The 18,681-nt window shown below is 36.3% G+C and overlaps 3 protein-coding genes and 1 long non-coding RNA gene across 12 annotated transcripts in view; 1 reads left to right on the top strand and 3 right to left on the bottom strand.

Annotated features, from left to right (window-relative positions):
• LOC126920737 (uncharacterized) overlaps positions 1-11,298 on the bottom strand; it is a 178,107-nt gene extending 166,809 nt beyond the window's left edge. Inside the window, exon 1 of the long non-coding RNA XR_007712070.1 lies at positions 11,073-11,298. This is a non-coding gene — a long non-coding RNA (uncharacterized LOC126920737). The remainder of the gene's footprint in view (positions 1-11,072) is intronic.
• Positions 11,299-12,078: 780 nt separating this feature from the next.
• On the top strand, positions 12,079-13,079 carry LOC126920710 (protein lin-52 homolog). Of its 4 annotated transcripts, none has more exons than XM_050731447.1 (5): positions 12,079-12,228; positions 12,303-12,380; positions 12,468-12,560; positions 12,635-12,805; positions 12,882-13,079. In XM_050731447.1, the coding sequence occupies exons 1-4, from the start codon at positions 12,189-12,191 to the stop codon at positions 12,766-12,768; spliced, it is 345 nt and encodes a 114-aa protein (XP_050587404.1). In that variant the 5' UTR covers positions 12,079-12,188; the 3' UTR covers positions 12,769-12,805; positions 12,882-13,079. The 4 variants fall into 4 exon arrangements, with proteins under 4 accessions (XP_050587404.1, XP_050587403.1, XP_050587402.1 ...); XM_050731446.1 differs by having other exon boundaries at positions 12,462-12,560; XM_050731445.1 differs by having other exon boundaries at positions 12,303-12,560; positions 12,635-12,794.
• LOC126920687 (phenoloxidase-activating factor 1-like) lies at positions 12,212-14,558 on the bottom strand. Its single transcript, XM_050731412.1, has 7 exons — positions 14,227-14,558; positions 13,925-14,133; positions 13,732-13,837; positions 13,513-13,673; positions 13,320-13,418; positions 13,071-13,243; positions 12,212-12,971 (listed from the first exon to the last, which is right to left on the bottom strand). Exons 1-7 carry the CDS (start codon positions 14,421-14,423, stop codon positions 12,867-12,869), a joined length of 1,050 nt encoding a protein of 349 aa, XP_050587369.1. The 5' UTR covers positions 14,424-14,558; the 3' UTR covers positions 12,212-12,866.
• Positions 14,559-14,701: 143 nt separating this feature from the next.
• On the bottom strand, positions 14,702-17,972 carry LOC126920683 (PI-PLC X domain-containing protein 1-like). Of its 6 annotated transcripts, none has more exons than XM_050731407.1 (8): positions 17,440-17,972; positions 17,146-17,360; positions 16,905-17,050; positions 16,592-16,840; positions 16,210-16,412; positions 15,916-16,123; positions 15,483-15,747; positions 14,702-15,383 (listed from the first exon to the last, which is right to left on the bottom strand). In XM_050731407.1, exons 3-8 carry the CDS (start codon positions 16,999-17,001, stop codon positions 15,137-15,139), a joined length of 1,269 nt encoding a protein of 422 aa, XP_050587364.1. In that variant the 5' UTR covers positions 17,002-17,050; positions 17,146-17,360; positions 17,440-17,972; the 3' UTR covers positions 14,702-15,136. The 6 variants fall into 6 exon arrangements, with proteins under 6 accessions (XP_050587364.1, XP_050587365.1, XP_050587359.1 ...); XM_050731408.1 differs by having other exon boundaries at positions 17,146-17,309; XM_050731402.1 differs by having other exon boundaries at positions 17,146-17,972.
• Between the last annotated feature and the right edge of the window lie 709 nt (positions 17,973-18,681).

Here is an 18,681-nt window from a genome sequence, read left to right as displayed (position 1 = left end):
CAGGAAACGGCGTAGGAGGCAAAAGGTGGAGGAAAATCGACGAAGAGGCGGCAGCGGAGGAGGAGGAGGAGGCGGCGATGGAATACGGTGGAAAGAGAGAAAGAGATGGTCGTACGATCGAGGGGGAGTGGCGCAAACATTTGCCTGCCGCCCGGTAAATTAAAAGCACACAGAGAGGAGAGAATAGAAACGGGAGGAGAGTGAATAAGTGAATGAACGAACGAGCGAGGGATCGTAGGTGGCCATCGTTTCCTCCACCGTGTTTCCTCCATCCCCTTGCCACCCCCTTTTGCATCGCTCTCGAGCAACCGAATCTCGGCCGCGATCCGCTTTGCTTCTGTGTACCCACGATCCGCAACAAACTCGAAATTCGCCGGAAAAATTGTTCGATTAGGCTCCGTTCGCTTAACAGCCGGCTGAAAGCGGCCTTTAAGCAAGCATCGCACGGTTACAGGGTGGTTTCATGAACGACGATGTGCAGGGAGGGATATTCGTTCGATTATATCGATTCGTGGAATGTTTTCATATTTTTATAAAGGATACGAGGCATGTTGAGGATTGTAGCGCGGATTTGACGAAGCGTTTGTGGGAGGATTGAGATTTAAGATATTTTGAAAGTTTCACAGTTTGGAAGGGATGGAGAAATTTGTTCGTTTGTTTTATAGTTCAGACGCAAGGTATAATTTTATCTGGAATTCGAACAATTTTGGATACTTGAAAATTTGAAAACTCTGGAATTTGTGGTCGAATATTGTATTCGATTATAATATTGCCCGTAGATCAAAGTTTCTTGCAAAACTTGCATCTGTCCAGGAAGGAACATTGGAAAATTCTGGGATTTATAATCGGATGGAGCGTGTAAAGGGAGATGTAATTAATTTTGTTGCACAGCAAGGTTTCTTGCAGAATTTCTGCTTATCTTTAGTTCGTGGTTCTTAATTAATTTGGTCGTTAATAAAGTGTAACGTCGAATGATATCGACTGTAAAGCTGTACTATATGAAGAAGTTTTGAAGACGATATTGACTTTTAAGTTGCCAATTTTGTTCGTCTTTGGTGCGTTAAAATTACATAACATGCTCGACGGCAAAAATTACTGCGAAGAGAGCCAGGAACCGAGCTTTTTAATTTATTAGCCCTTTGCACGTAAACGCGGTTACATTTTCGGTGGCTTGTCCAAATTAATCTACAACATTGGCCTGTCTTTCGTTGAACAAAGAGCGTAGAACACCAACTCCCTGTTAACTCGGTAACTGCTGTGCTTTTACATACACTTGTGAAATATTTTTGAATAAACTGCCGGATCCACGTAACCGGAAAACTTGTAATTGCAAATTTTGCACGAGTTTCTTGCAACCGAATTCGAGAACTTCGAATTTAAGTTGGAAATAAAATTGAACCTCTCGCGTGACCCATGATCGCCAAGTTAAATCGATTTCCACAAGTTCCTAACATTTCCAACTGGTCAGGAGATCGACTAATTTTAGAAAGTTTTAACATTTCTTTGCTGATAAAAGTGAAATAAATTTTTGATTCCACCCGACAACAGAATGTACAATAGAATCGATTCTTTGATAGATGCGATTAGTCCTTTGATTTGATTTAACGTCCGACTAAGATCTTTACATTATTATTGTCTTATTAATTTATTATTAGCTCTTAATAAATATTCTTCTTAGACTAGATCTATCGTAGATATTTTTGTTCAAGTCCGCACACAAATTTTTTACTTTCTACGTTCTAGCTACAATTACCGCTGTTTAATAAGGCGAATAAGGATACGCAATCGGATAATGTTGTACCGCCGCAACATTTTCAAACTTTATGTGATAGAAAGGGATGAACACAGAGTAAAGGCGCAGCTTAAAGTTCTCCACAAAAATCTTCATCCTTCGCCTTCAATGCTCGTAGGCGAAAGAAAATGTTAGATGTACCCTCCAGGATAGGTCTTCGTGGTTGCGTACCTTCTTTAAAGCCTTTCCTGAAACACCATATAATCGGCCGAAAACTCGCGTTCCACCGATGGTAAAGCCGAAACTCGCGTGAAAATCAAGTTCTCGGTTCTTATCGCGTGTCATTGCCTCTCCTCTCTATTCCGCTTTGTCTCTCAATCGGCCTCTTTTATGATTCGTTTGGCTCCGTTCGCGACGTCCCATCTCTCTCCTCTGCTCCCTTCCTCCCTAACTCTCCAGTCCAGCCATCAAACGTTCGCTTGGATATGCATGTCGTTTGCGGCGAAGGGATGGAACGGGATGGTAGTGCGAGCCTCTCTGTGTTGACAGGTAAATATTTGTCGCGGCATACACCACCACCGTCAACCACCGTCGACCACCGTCAACCGCCACCACCACCATCTCCACGTTCGCATCCTCCGTGCCTGCACCCCTTCTCGTTCACGTTCTTTTCTCTTCCGTTTTCTCGTCCTCGCGTCAAAACGGCCTATGAACCTGTCTGTCCTTGAACAGGTAGCCTAGGTTCGTAGGAGCCGCTGTGTTCTTCGATGATTTCGAGGATGGAAGAAGTTGTGGTTTGAGAAGTTGACGAACGAGAATTCGTTCAAATTCCGTTACTCTTCCGGATCGGATGTCTACATTCGGATTTTATAAATTTGTCGGTTCTTTTATAAATTTCGGTTCTTCGAGATTTTATAAATTTGTCAAAATCCAAGTATCTCCCGAAAATTACGGTATTAAGAATCTTTTTTTCCTGAAGTCAGTGGAGAAACGAAATTTATCAAGAGAAACTTAAAGAGAGAGGAGGTTTCACTGATTAAGAGCGACGTTGAACGAATAGGGAGAAGAAGCCTGAAAAATTTGCTTTGCTAGATCGTAATACAAAGCTCATGTAGGAAGACGAAGAACAGGACGTGTGAGACACGCATTAACGTACGTACAAGTTACACGTACATATATAGGAGGCATTAATATGCATTTAACGATCGCAAAAGGTATCTTTAACCGGAAATTCTGAACTATTCTTAGCCAATCATAAACACTGTCGAATATTCAGTGTTTAAGCTAACAATCAGCGAACTGTTGACAAATATTTTCCTTAAACTATTGCTCCTAGAATATAAACCAACAAAGCTGGCGCGTTGCACCGCTGTTGACGAGCCATTCGACAACACGTCCACATCAAACAACGTTGTTCCTTAGTCATCTTTGTACTGGCAGCCCTAATCCGTTAGGAAACTTCGCTGCGTTCATTCAAGGGAACATTATTAGGTAATCGCAATTTAAACGAATTTCTTTTCTTATTTATTTAGCCTTTCTGCGAATATAGAACGATAAATCGATACTTTCGTTAACTTCGCGAATGTGTCAAATGCGATATTAATAAATTTATCGATATTCATCTTTAAAATACATCATCTAATCCAATTTAAACCAATAGAATAAAAAAATAATAAAATAGATTAAATTATAAAAAAAGATGGACCCTTTTTAAGCCAAAAGTAACTAATCACCCCTTATTCTTGATAGATCGCACAGTTCACTCAATTTTTTAACCCATTTTTTAATACACCAATTTGGTTGAATTTTGTACATTTCGTCCATAAGGCTAGAAAGTTGTCGTTTATTTCGACACGATAATATTTTAACATGCATACACGTACATTGAACAGTTTACAACAACCTTGTTAAAAAATATGTATAATATATCTTTTATACATACTGAATTTATAAAAATGGATGGCTAAAATAATCCATAAAATAAACCGAAAGCAATCTATGCACATATATTTATATTAAATATATGTATTAAATAATTAAGCGACTTATGATGCATTTAGTATTTTACCCTTTTACCGTAGCACAATAAAAATATAAAAAATTTCGCAAATATTTTAACCTTTTATTTATTCGTAAAATTTAATACTTCGATAAATTCCAAACATCACCAGTCGAGAATAACCCCCGGTTTGCAATCAACATATCTACCATCAATGTCATAAAACATTCACCATAAAAGCCCACAGTAGGTGCAATACTGTACGTAGGAAGGTCACGGGTGAAGAACGCAATAAGTCAGATTTCTCGTCTTTTATAGAAGAGCAATTTTAAAATTCAACACATCCTTGGCCACTTCTACGTCAACAAATATTTTTCATTTGATTTTGGGATTAAACGAAATGGGATATGCTTTAGGGATATGCTTTTGTCGCCCCCTTGAGATAACGCCAACACAAGCGTCTTTCCTCGTCTGTCATATATTAACTTTGGCAAATCGAAGTTAGGATATCGGGCAAACTAATGTTTCTTTGGTATAAATAGGCTAATATTTTGCTGCATGGAATGTCTAGCTGAATCCACTAATGGTATAGACAATATATTAGGTTGTCGGAAAGGTTTCTTTCGTTTCATAAGGTGATATTAGATGAACAACAATTTCTGTTTTATATTATTTTATTGAATTAGGTATGATCCAGTTCCTTCTATTTCTATTATTATGTTCGTGCATAATCCAATAAACTATTATAAAAGAAAAAACATCGCGCGTCTATTATTTCCTTATAAAAAGAAAAAAACTTTTCCGACAACCTAATACGACACTATTTAAAAAACTCAAGATCATCTTAACACGCAGAAGAATATAAGACATTAGAAAATAAAATTGCGTCAATTCGAACAATCCCTTGAAATTTATTTGAAAGGTTGTTCGATAAAACCAATAGATAAAACGAGCTATCTTACATAGTACTTATCGAGTGACTCTGTATGTTTCTATATCACGCGCTTTTAAATTTCCCATAAATACGCAAAAATCCCTCGTCTATTTGCCATTTATCTTCGAAACACTCGCATCTCTAAGTACTATTTTTCAACCATCGAATGACAGAAAAGTCAGCTGATCGATAAAAATAGACTCGTCGTAACTGTGTCACGCGACCGTCATACAATTCGTACGTCATGACATTTCTATCGCGAAACAGCTCCAAGATCGAAGGGTTAATTAAAGAAGACTCGTTGGAACCGCAAAGATCGGTCAACAGCCGTCATACTTGGACAAGGGGGTTGGATACACGGGGTCCGGGACGAACGACAACCGTGAACCGTAGGCAAAAAGGAATCAGAGCGAGTGAAACGGAACGCAATCGAGTCTTTGTTGCGCTTTTACCTGGAAGCCGACTAGGCCCGCCACTGTCTGCCCGTGTTTGTCCCGCGCAAACTTTGTTTTTACAAATAGAACCACATGTTCCTCCGTTCACCCTCTACCCATTCTCTTTCGCCCCCTCCTTCACCCTTTCACCCAGCCCTCAGCTTTCCGTGTGTCTCTTTCTTTCTTTCTTTCTTCCCTCCCCCCTGCCTCCTCCTCCACCTCCTCCTCCTCCTCCTCCTCCTCTTCCCTCTTTCCTCTGCTCGTTCCAGTCGTTCTCTGTCTCTCGCGTTCGTTCTCTCTTGCATCCCCGTCTTCGCGCCGCCGCCCCTCTTGCGCACACACGCGACAGGTGGTAAAGTATAACAAAAAGGCAAGTTCATTCAAACGGTTTGCGTTGGATTCGCTTTGCACCTCGGAATTTCTTTGGAAAGCCGCACACCCCCGTCAAATATTAGCCCGCGACTGACTTTTGTGACTCATGGATTCGTGTTGATAGACCAACTCGAGCACGCTCTTTCCACTGATCTTTTCGAGGCTTTTCAGTTGCCAGGGGATGATCGGTTGCAGCTGGATCAAACAGCGATTGTTTCGGCGGCGAAAGGGTTAGATTTGGGTAATTTAGCGGTTTCAGTGGCGCGGTGTTTCGTAGAGGTTCGCCTCTACGATCGGGCTCGGTGGTTTTGTGCGTGTGTTGCGTGCGTGTACGAGGTTTCGTCCAACGACATTTTCACGACTTTCCTTTATTTGTCGACTTTTTCATTCCAATCGTAATATCGTTGTTATCGATGAATCGATTTTTCAGATTTTTTCAAGTACCGTTTGCCAACAATGTGATAAAATAACGTAGAAGCCGGAATAGTCGATTTAGAGTACAACGCGATCGGTTGTATCTTAGATACGAAAAATACGTATCTTCAATTCTTTCAGCTTCTCAATGTACGCGAATAACCGTCTTTAATAATCGACGCTGTATCGGCTCCGTTTAATAATCCATTTCTAATGGAATGAAACAAGCACAAGGCAATTGTGGATTATTTTGTCTAATTCTTTGATCTTTTCCGCCAACTCTTTCAAACCTTTTCTACCGAGAAAAATTTCGAAACGCAGAAGATCGAGCTCGTGTCTCCGGCCACACGACGAGCATCGACTGGAAGACAGTAAATTAATATTTATGAGCGACGTACGCGCGTTTCTGCGTACAACTTGTTCAATGAGTGCCAATTGTCAACGGTGTTCACTTAAATTGCTCATCGAATATTCATGTCAAAGTTGCTGTTGGAATGCGACTCTGGATGACACCTAAATACGAAAAAAAAGAAGAAAAAAAAAGGCAGACAAATATAAAAATCCTTGCACAGTGACGCTATTTATGAAATCAATACTCGAACACATATCGAACAGGAAATTTGTCAAATATATCGAGAAAGGGAATTCATTTCGACGATTCGAACGCTCTTTTCACGATCCCGTAAAAATTCTATCCTATCCAAAAATTATTTTTATCTTTAAAATACTCAGTTTTTTTCGACTTGAAATAAAATCCAGTTTCACACTGGCCACTCAACGTTACCAAATTATTACTTTTGTTTCTATTTACTTTTGAGCCTCGGTGAATTCGAACGAAATCTAACGTTACGTTTTATGTCAGTGTAACACTATCGAATTATTATTGTTACATTTAAAATACTTAGCAACTTGAAGCGAAATCCAAAGAACATAAAAGTTCCACCACGAACATGTAATTCTATTCTATACATTCGATTCTTTCTATCAAAGTGTTCGACGCTGACCACTTTCCACGGAGAAAATCGATTGAAATTGTGAAGGAACGACGCGATTCCAAGAACAGCAGCTTCTTCTTTCTCGTCTTTTTATTTTCTTTCATTCGAGACAGAGAAGTTAGTGAATTCGGCCGGGCCACGAGAGTTCCTGTACCATGTGTAGAGAAGGTGGAAGATGTATACTAATTGAAGGGCCGGTTAGAAGCAAGACAGTAGCGAGTCTCTCGATTAACACCTCTTGCGGACCACACACAGCCTCGGTTTAAAGAATCTCCAGTCCTATTTTTATTTATCGACACACGCTCGAATCTGCACACCGTGTAATAACGACGTGACTTTCAACGGGATCGTTGTCCTTTATTATTCTCACTACCAACAGCCTAACACTGACGAGATCGTCCGGACGCCAGTAGCAGAAAATAATTACAAAATTATATAATTGACGACAGAAAAATATTTTCATACAGATAGATACTTTTAATCTGTTTACGAAAAACGAAATTTGAAGAATTTCCAGTCCTGTTTTTATTATCGACACACGCTCGAATCACAACGACGTGACTTTCAACAGGATCGTCGTTCTTTATTATTCTCATTACCAAGATCCTAACATCGACGAGACTATCCGGACGCCAGTAGCAGAAAATAATTACAAAATTATATAATTGGCGACGGAAAAATATTTTCATACAGATAGATACTTTTAATCTGTTTACAAAGAACCAAATTTGGAGATTGTATTAGGTTGTCCGAAAAGTGTCTTTCTTTTACAGACCCGTCTTTTGAAACCTAATCTGTCGAACGTTGTGATCATTATTTTGATAGAACAAAATGGATCATACGTAATTCGATAGAATAATATAAAACGAAAAATATTGTACATCCATTATTTCCTTATAAAACGAAAGAAACTTTTCGGACGACCTAATAGAAATTTGTTTCTAATAGTACTACGAAGAATTCGATGCTAATTTCAACGAAGCTCGATCATAAGCCATCGAAGAATTAAAGTTGACGAACGAAGGATAACAGACGGACTTAAAGAACGAGAAGAATTTTGAAAATATGTTCGGGTCAGACAGAACCTACCGTGGTAAGAGTGCAGAAATGCTTAGCGAAAACATCAACAGCAAAAGGAGTATAGCAGGAGGGGGCGAAAGGAGGGAGGAGAAAAAAAGCGACTACTTTCGGAAGTTCATGAAAGTTCGTTTACACAACTCTTTCCCGTACTGTGATGCATTATGCTCTCGAGACGGACTGACCTGAAATCTTCGGCCTCTACTGCTCTTCACGAAGGAACAGCATCACGACTCGTCATTCCGCTGCGCTTTCTACGGATTTATCCGATATACTATGTGTCCCGGACGTATAAAATAAACGTCCAACTACCAAATGAACGTTTTGATTTTTCTAACCAATGATACTCTTCGATTTAGCTGAGAATTCTTTCATTTGATTTAAATATAAAAATACCAAGGTTCCGGTTGCTTCGTTTCTAGCCACTTTGAGTATCTTGTTTAGGTCGACGCTTGAAATGCCTGTTGATTCATGCATTCTTACAATAAAATTTCTACTTTGTAGACTTTAGTCTCAACTTTTGCAAATCTTATCCAATAACGAAGATTAATTGGTAACACTCAATTAGTTTAGTTTTTAATTTGATAGCACTCTGTAGCGTAAGATGAATTGACAATAATTTTCATCCTTTTCAATTGAAACTAAAATCTCGTGTATCCAGAAATATAAACCAACGGACTAGTCTGATCCATTTTGAAAGGAAGTCTAAGCTTCGGACACTGCTATTTGAAAATTGCAGAATTACCAGAGATTCCAAGCGGCCAGAATCATCGTCAAATTCATTGCACTTGGCTAATTCGATAGTTTAGAATCTAAAGAACGAAAACTTCAACTGCCATTTCCTTGCAAATGAATTTAAATTGCAATAAATTCCAATGTTACATAAAACGAGCCTTCGATCAAAGCGGATAAGAAGACTAAGGAAAAGTGCAATTATCTGCGAATTTCAATCAGTCAAAATCATCATTCATCAAATTCATTATATTCAACTGTATGTTTAAGTATTCCAAAGCAAAAAAGACTTGAAACCCGGCATTCGGAAACCGAATCGTCACTGGATCCATCGAGCATGCACGATGCATATTATTCGACTGCTAGAAAAAGCTGGTTCTCATACCTGGTGTCATATTCTACCCGGTATGCTGTCCAAGCGACTACTCGGTCCGATGGAGTACTTGGTCCGCGCGCGACTCCTAAGGGTACTCGAGGCCGCGTCGAGAGAGACCTCTCTACATGGGTGGTCCATTCTCCTTACGCATGCATTATATAAGTTCAGTAAAGTTCACACTAAGGATACACGGGGCCCCTGTGTCCAGCAGCCATCCAACGGAATTCGATAATTATATCCTAAACCGTTCTCTCACGTGTCCCTTCCTAAGGTGAAGAACTTCTTAGGAAGTCTACGAACGCTAGCTGCACCTGGGCGACCTCTTCTTTTTTAAATCTTGTTTCGTATTTAAAATTTGGACACGAGAAAGAAAGAGAGAGAGAGGGGGAGAGAGAGAGAGAGAGAGAGAAGTAACATTGATAACATCTCTATGTGTGATATAATACAATATTCAATAATTGATATTCGTTTCGTGATTCGGCATTTTTGTAATGGTTATAAATTTCAGTTTGCTGGTATTCGAATATAGGAGTTGATAGTGAAGTTGAAATTGAAATTAAGCGAATATTTTGAGCTTTGCGTTTTATGTGTAAGTGGCTGAGAGCCCTAAACATCTAAACACACTAACAAAAACATCTAACAACACTAGCTTCAACCCTAATTCAACGTTAACCTAAAACAGCTATAACAGCGTTTAGGATTTCTGTTCTGCAAATTATTTTTATATAAATTATTCTTTAAAACCATAGAAAAGTATGTCAGATCCAAAAGAATCAAAGAGGTGCTATCCTGCAGCAATAACCAATGATCAATACTCTCAAAGAATTGCGTCGTCAAGAATGATGCATAATTCAATTTTCGAATATGCAAATAGCAAAGTGTAAGGGACATAAGGAATTTATCTGAAGGGCGGACAAAAGGGCAACGAGGTCGATTCATCATACAGTGTCCTACGGTGTTTCCGAACTCGTGATATAACTTACGAGATGTGGAATGCCGAGAGGTAGAGAAACGTGGCCTGTATTCTGTAGATAAGAACGGACCCTATATCTCGGTTACGTCGTCGTCTCCACCCTTCCGCATCATCAGATTCCTTCCGGTCCCAATTACGTTTCATATGGTTGCGTGGTCACGAGAGGATTATCGTCCCTTCTCAAGTAACAAGAGTATGTACCAAGAAAGATGGAATATATGTACTCTCGTACAGATCTTAAACCATTTCTGATGGAAATTTATAGTATTGATAACTTTTTCTGGATAAATTCGAGTATCTGAACTAAACGGCAGATATAGTTTTGGGTATTATAATTTATAGGCATTTGAAATACAGAGATTCCTGATAATATTTAAATACATACCATAGAGAATTTGTTGTACATTATGTATGTGTGAAACATTTTGAAATACTATTATGGATATTATAGCTATAACTTTAACTATATAATTATAGTATATAACTTTCTTGTTTAAAAAGACTTTTCTATGAAGAAGTATAATTAGATGATTTGATGGAATTTGAATAAAAATTTATAAATATTAAGTTACGGATCGATAAGAATTATTTATAGCACTTGTTGTTAATATAGCCGTTTGCGTTGCATCTTTCTTTCGTATCATTAATTATTGTAACAATAAGTTTTATATATAAGTATAAATATTTTATCGTTTCGAAACGTACGACGTACTGGATGTGATCTCTCGCGGCAAGATTAGGTACCTGTCTAGCAATCGACTTTCCTGTCGATAATAAATCTTTAAATTAAATTATCTTTTTATATATTTCATAAAAAAAAACATAATAATCGTTCTACTTTCAATTGATATTAATCGAAAGGGAAGTTTTAATGTTTCCTATCTTTGAAATTTATTTCGATATGTTAAAATGGCGAAATTATACAATTTCAGAAACAACGAAACCTATTTCATCGTTTATGTAACGATAACAACTTATAAAACAAATATTATAACAAAATAATAAAAAATATATCGAAAGAACGTCCTACTTACATTTTACAGCATCCGGCTTCGAAGTTATCCTTGATTACCACAATTTTTCACGGAGAATTTGCACTATGCACTTTCACAAAATTACCGTTCGTACTTTCGAGAATCGAAATAGATAACTCCTTACGTACATTCGATATATCGTATTCTCGCATGTGAACAAAAATATACTTTCGATATAATCGCTTATAGATGTAAAAGTGTACAGGTATATTAAAAAAAATAGTAAGAAGGATATTATGTCACTTGCTGCGAAAACTACTTTTGTATTATGTTGTGCAACGACGGCGTGGATGGTAGGTTATGTGCATTATCAACAAGAAGCTGAGAGGTAATTCAAAGTATTCTTATATTGTTAGGTTATGCGTAAGCAACGTATTCTATGTAAAAAATTACCATCGTGTAACATGGACTCATCGTTAAACAGTAAAACTATACAATACAAAATACAAATATTTTTATTTCCTTTTTACATGTGTTGTAACGATAGATAGAGCAGAAAATATGTTTTTTCAAATGTCTTTTTTAAGTCAATATTTCAAACCATAGTTCAAATAAAAAATTACCGAATTATTTAAAGTTAGTAACGTCGATCATTCTGTTCAATCTTTATATTATAAAGAGTTTCAACTAATTATTTCTTTTCTGAATTAAAAGTACAACTTAAATATATTTAATCCATATACCATAAATGTAAATTAATTTGATTAGAGCATTCGATCCACGTTACACGATAAAGTTGTATTTCGCGGCAATCTCTGGAATAATATTTTATAATGTATATTTCCATAACTTTTACAGACGACAGCTTCGACTAGGTGTAGAACGCGATATTGAACGTCAAGAACGCAACAAATTAAAAAAACTGCAGCAAGAAACGCAATTGGTGGAGCCATTAGTAGAAGCGGCAAAACAAGGACCAATTCTTCAAACTACATAACGTGTAAATATTGTATGATGTATTGTACATGTTGTATTCATTTCATAATAATTGTAAAGAAAACTGTCTAATTTTCGTATCTTTTGTATTAATTACTTTTCTACGTCTGTGTAAATATTTGCTTTTTCACTTTCGTTTCGGATATTAAATTTGAATGAAGGTTAGGTAACACGGATCCAATGAACATAATGACTACAGAAGATCCAACGGATCAATCAGGTATATATATTTAACATACCCTTAAATAAAGTAACAATAAATTTCTTAAATCTTCACATATTTTTCATTTATAGACCTAATTTGCGTAGAAGAAAGCCTTATGAGTTTAGAGAAACTAGATAGAGCATCGCCTGACCTATGGCCCGAGCAAAGTAAGTATATTCTATACAATTTTATAGCCTACTTTGGACAAGAATTACAATATATCATATATATATTAACAATTAATGAAGTTCCAGGTGTAAATGAATTCGTAGCACAAAATTCACCTCAAACAGAACCGTCATCTTGGGCTGCTGGTCTCACACCTGATGATATAAATCAATTACATCGTAAGTTTACATCCAGAAATACAATATCATACAAAATATCTTTTATTATACTGAAAATATGATTTTTATTTTAGAACTCGGAAATTTATCAATGGGCGGTTTAATATCTGAAGTGAAAAAGTTACACGATATGGCATATCAATTGGGATTGGAAGAGGCGAAGGAGATGACCCGTGGAAAATATTTAAACATTTTCAAGCATAAATAACAGAATTTTTACCAAAGAAATTATATGTAAGAAAATGGTAATACGTGTTTTATTAAAATATACAATATTAAATAAGGTACTAACCTCTTAATGTACAATCAACAATTTTCTAGAATCCATCTTGTGTATTTCTGTATATTCACGAAGACTGAGGGGAAGTTATTGATCATGCTGCAGTCAGAACCGTATGATAAAATGCCTAACTAAAAATGATATAAATATAACTGTAGTTTTATAAATGTACTTTATTGTAAATAATCAAATGTAAAATTTCATGAAATGTTAAATATATAAAATTTTACCAAAAAATATGTATCGCCGTATTTAAATAAAAGGGGACTTCCATTGTATCCTGAACATGGCTCTTCATCCCCTATTGTGCACAATTCGACAGTTGATCCTTGGTTATAATAATTCATGCATTCCTCGGTTGGCACAATCCTCATTTTCAGCAATTGCTGCTTACAAGTGTTCACTTCGATAAAATTTCAATATTTCTAACTTCCTTACAAATACACTCTGTTTAATTGAGTCGTACATAATCTTTTTACCTTTCTGGCTTGCCAGCTTACCCCATCCAACAAGAATAGGATTCATTCCTACATTTACATATCCATCTCTCGGTAAAAGACACACAGGCTGCGCCGTTACTAATTATTTAGTATTGAAATAAAGGTAAAAATCTTACTCACATTCATCGATATATTTTTCATATAAAGAATCGAAGAATCTTTTAATAATTACCAGTATATTGTATTGATTCTTTTAAACGTAACATCGCTATATTATTCGCAAAAGTATCAGATCGATAGTTGGGATGTTTTATCACGTACGATATATTAATTTTCTGTGTATTGCAATCAGGATCAGTATCAGTATTAAACTCACCAACAAGCACAGAATCCCTATTAAAATATCGAAAAATCTGTTCGAAGTTTTACCTTAAAAGATGAGAGTACTCACAATTGATAAATACTAGACTTTGCAAGTGCGCAACTGGCAGTAGTTAATATCGTGCGCTGATTCAAAATTACACCGTTACACGGATACTTTATTTGCCCTGTGTTGCCTATGACAAAATTGTGAAAGATCAATTACCTATTATTAATTAATAAATGTACTGTTTGTATAAATAAATGTCTCGTTTCTCACTTACTTTTAAATCCAATTCTTGCAACAAAAGGGTACATTCCTATAGAGTTAACATCACCATGAACGAAGCTCCTGCCACATTCTGGAATTAGATTCGATCTCGTAAAAGGTGTACCATCCTTTTGAGTAAAAAATGAGTTCACCATATTGCTATCCACGTCGCAGCACACTTTTGGTTTTATGTTCTCGTAACCACAAATCGCTTGCCGAAATCTACGTTAATTTTTAAAATAAAAGCTTAAATCATTTCTCTCATTGAGTCGTTTATATTTCAATTTCCTATAAAGCAGCATTACACCGATCTACCTATGAATCGGCAGTAGATTGTGATTCATTAAATTCAAAATAGCGGGACAATGCTCGACAAATATACACTTTTTATCGTTCGGACAATTAATCAAATTAATCGAATACATTTCGCTGAAAACGTGTTGTGTCCGATCGGTGGCACTTAATGTACAGATAGAATAAAGAAGAACAATAAAAACTGACGAAAGGAACATCTTTTCTTTGATCAACCGGCGCCGTTTGAAACATATTTCAGACTGTCCTGTTTGGCAAATCCTATTTCGTAACACGCAATGTGACACAGATTTTATTACGTTCAAAGTATTATTCGTTCTTCCGGCGGAAGTCTCATTGTTATGCAGAAAACGGTGCACAAATGCTTGTACAGAAAGTTTCTAAAGCGATGCTGTTAAACACACACACGCACACGCGTGCACACACCATCATTTTTAACATTATATAACTCGGAAAATACGATTTCTATTAGAAGATATTCTATCTGAAAACCTTATTCGAAAGTATATTTTATTACTCGGATAACATTTACAAATATGTTTATATTCTGGATGAGTATTGCTTAATTGGAATGAATTTAATATGTTCGCTACCAGCACGTACACGCGCGACGCTTAAAATTAATTTACATTTAATTACAAGTTGCCAGATAAGTGAAATTCGTATAACCGACGTGCCCGATTAAAACAAAAATAAATCTCAGAGTTATTATTTATAAGTAAAATATTATTAAATATCATAGAAAAATACGGGAAATAAAACACGATCGATGATAGACATTTTGTACTCCAATCCACTATAATAGCGAACGTATTGAAGACAAATTTTGTATAATCCTGCATGATACTTTCCAAATAGTAACGTATTGTACAAGCTAGGATTAACGATTGAATTAGACTTATACGAAGAATGGCTAATATCTACAATGTAAATGACGATTTTCATTAGACTCAATGGCAATTTCGACAATATCTGTGCTTCTTAAAAAATCCACTGCTACGATATTGGCAGAGTATTGCCAAACGGTGCTATACCAATTAGTTACATTTAAATTAACTTTGTGCGCCATATCTCGTAGACTCGTCAATCCATTGAAAAGAATATACGTAAGATCCGCGGTCATCTCTGCCATAGCCGATCGAGGTCTTGTTGCGCTATCCCTACAACCAAATCGTTACCAAGTTAATTTTTCGTCAATATCGTTTGTAATATGTAAAATAGATCCATCGCATTTTAGTTTTATTTTTTAAATAGCGTACCCATCACTGGTCTCAATTTTATCCAAATATCGGAACAATTGCTCGGTGCTTTGAACGTTCCCCCATTGGTGCAACACATAAGGCCACATGCTAGAGTGACTGTTCACGATTCTCATGTTTTCATAACCGATTATCAATCGTTTTCCAGAAGACCAGATCTCGTTCAACGTGGTACCCCATCCATAATTATTGGGCAAATAATAATCCCGAAATTCATCCTCCAGATACGTGGCCAATGCATGGTGATCTGACATGTTATTGAAACCTGTGAATTTACCAGAAACAGGCGATTAGAATGAAAAATAAAATTATTCTTCGTCACGATGGATCAATGATTTAGAGTACTATCAATGGGAAATTCATGGACGTTTAAATGCAACTAGATTAAATAAGATTATCGTTTATAACAGTAGATTAAAATTGAACGCATTACCAATAGGAAATTCACGGATATCTATTATCACGATTTCTTCGGTATTGTCGAGGAACTTTTTCACTTGGTCTATAACAGTTTTTAACGAGACTGATCGATATAATGGTCCATGATTGGTCCACCAAATCTCGTTGGTCTCGCGATAACGTCCCACTCTGATGTCTAAGTACCGTACACCGTGTATTAATTGCCCGAGGATATCTAAATCCTACGAATTTGTTACTTTATTCTGCTGGCAACTACGTTGAAAATATTGCAAATTTCAATTCTCTATCCGCCGTGTTACATTTATACCTGAGTCACAGCAAAGTCTGAAACGATGCTTGCTCTGTCGTCATTCTCATTGTACGACGCGGAATCGTGAGTTCCAGGCAGAAATATCTGTTTCATTTTTAAAGGGCCCAGAATATCTTTCCTTTCTTTCATCCATGTCGGCTGAGTTCCCAGACACTTTGTATCTTTTATTTCTTTATCTGCCCACCATCTTACACTGTACTCTGAAAAAAATACCGCCAGAATTAGAGCGAGACCTTTTCCCAAGTACAGAATAATTCGAGTTAATTTATAATTATAGAAAAATATGAACAATGAATTACAGACGAATGATAGAAATTTCTGATTAAATGGCGATCCGTTTGTGAGATTAGGTTGATTAAAAAATTCTATGACCACTAACTTGTACACCTTTTCGCGAAAGAAAGGTTCGAGCTAGGTATGAATTCAGCTAGTACTCCGGTTTTCTCGACACCACTGAAACTATTCGGAACAACGGTGTAAATTTCACGTTGATCTCCCGAAGAGTTTTCCTCGAATAGCGAGATTTTGTCTCCGGGCTCGATATTAACGTTATTCCAGTAAATCTCTATCTCTCGAATCTTTGATCTCGAAATTATCGGCGAAACTAGTAAACCAATCCGGGATTGCCCTAAGTGATCGGAACAGTTAAGCTTTAAAGAACAGTTGCCAAGTTATAAATGAAATATACTTACAATGTTCCCCGGATGAATTGCAAATTCTGGCAAACGATGTCTCGTTAATTATCACCAATATGAGAACGAACGATATTCTTGTTGTATACTGCGCCATTACCTTTTTGTAATTGCAGAAAGTTGATACTACAGTGGTAGCCGTAGTACTTTGTTTCGTTTAAAAATAATTATTGAAAATTGATCGAACATATATAAATCTTAGGAAATATTGTTGAGAAATTATTTAAAGCTGTTTACTTACGACTGGATTGCAGATGTTTATACATTTAAAAGATGCATAAAAGTGCAAAGATGCATAAAATGAACGTAATATATACAAAACTACGTTAAGTATTATTCAAAATAAAATATTTAGTAAGTGAAAAATATGCTCCAGAAATATCAACTTCCACACACATCCATAATCTATTGATGATAAAAAGTAACTGTTAGTAATCTGTTTGGTGCGATACGTACCTAGAAAAATTCGACTTTAAAACTGAATTAGTGGAACGAGCGTAGCAGGTGACACGAATCGTGGTCGGCAGACACTAACTGATTTCTGATGAGTACGTGTCATGTAAATCTGATCAGATATTGTTGGGCCCTTTCGTTACACGACAATTATAATTGCGACTGATTAGAAATGTAAAACTAAATATGCGGTCTTATCTAATCTAAACGCAAAACATTCATTGACTCTTTACGTAAAATGCCAAAGTTTACGACAAAACGTTAGAATCTTACTGTGCCTTTCTACGTTTCTCTTCTAGTGTAATAAAGTCTACTCAATTTAGAGATCGTTTGAACGAATTACCATTCGGTTAATTAAGTACACGATAATTGGAAGTAGAATAAAGAAGAAATAAACGGACCGGCTGAAAAGGAGAGAAAAAGACGAAGGAGAACGCGTGGTACTATGATATTTAAACGATGCAATGTGATTTTGCAACGAATCCTTCGTTCTTTTTCAATGAATGTGTCGACCACGTCTAACGATATTTTCCATTGCATTGTCTGTATAAGAAAATTAATTAAATCTATATTGAAATGACAATGTAACTTTGTATCGTATGTTTCTTAGATATGTTATAATATTTTTGATATTTAAAGAAAAAAAAAAAAAAAAAAAAAAATAATAAGGAAAACTCTCTCACCTACCAGGTTAAGACCCGCTGCTTGTACAAAAGACGTCAATCTTACCTTTCGTAATAATATTTTGCTCGTAGTGTTGTTTCCTAAGAGGTAATTACGTCGAGCGTAACTGCATGAGAAACGACCTTCGCTTTTAGATCACCAAAGCGTTGTTTCTGCCCGATTCAGACACGAGAAGAATTTTAGTTGCCATTTGCTTTAGAGAACTGTTCTAAAAGGTTCTTAATATCCTGATATTACCGTTGGAAATATGTGAATCATAGCGTTAAATATAATATTCTCTAGTATTGAAAACGAGGAGATACAGATATTATAATCTTTCTTTATTATTCGAACGATATTGATATTCTACAAACTTTATTATCGAAGAAAGCCGATTAATATGTTAAACTCGTTGTTTATATTTATATTTCAATATGACTGTGATGAGGATAGTACCTGTGATAACACAGGTGGATTAAATAATTCGGTGGTAATATTTATCTATCGTCGTTCATTTGAATTCTCGTGTATGACCAGTTGTATCAACCGTCGATAAATCTACGCAAGTCGATAATATCACAGATAGAATATTTTCACTGACTAATTCTAACTGGATTCTTTATTAATCTTTGTGGCGTAATTCAAGCTTTATAATTGTTAA

Source organism: Bombus affinis, chromosome 9 (genome assembly GCF_024516045.1).
Source record: "Bombus affinis isolate iyBomAffi1 chromosome 9, iyBomAffi1.2, whole genome shotgun sequence".
NCBI classification, from domain to species: Eukaryota; Metazoa; Arthropoda; class Insecta; order Hymenoptera; family Apidae; genus Bombus; species Bombus affinis.
The sequence above is the reverse complement of the archived record's forward strand: the minus strand, read 5'-3'. Positions and strand labels throughout refer to the sequence as shown.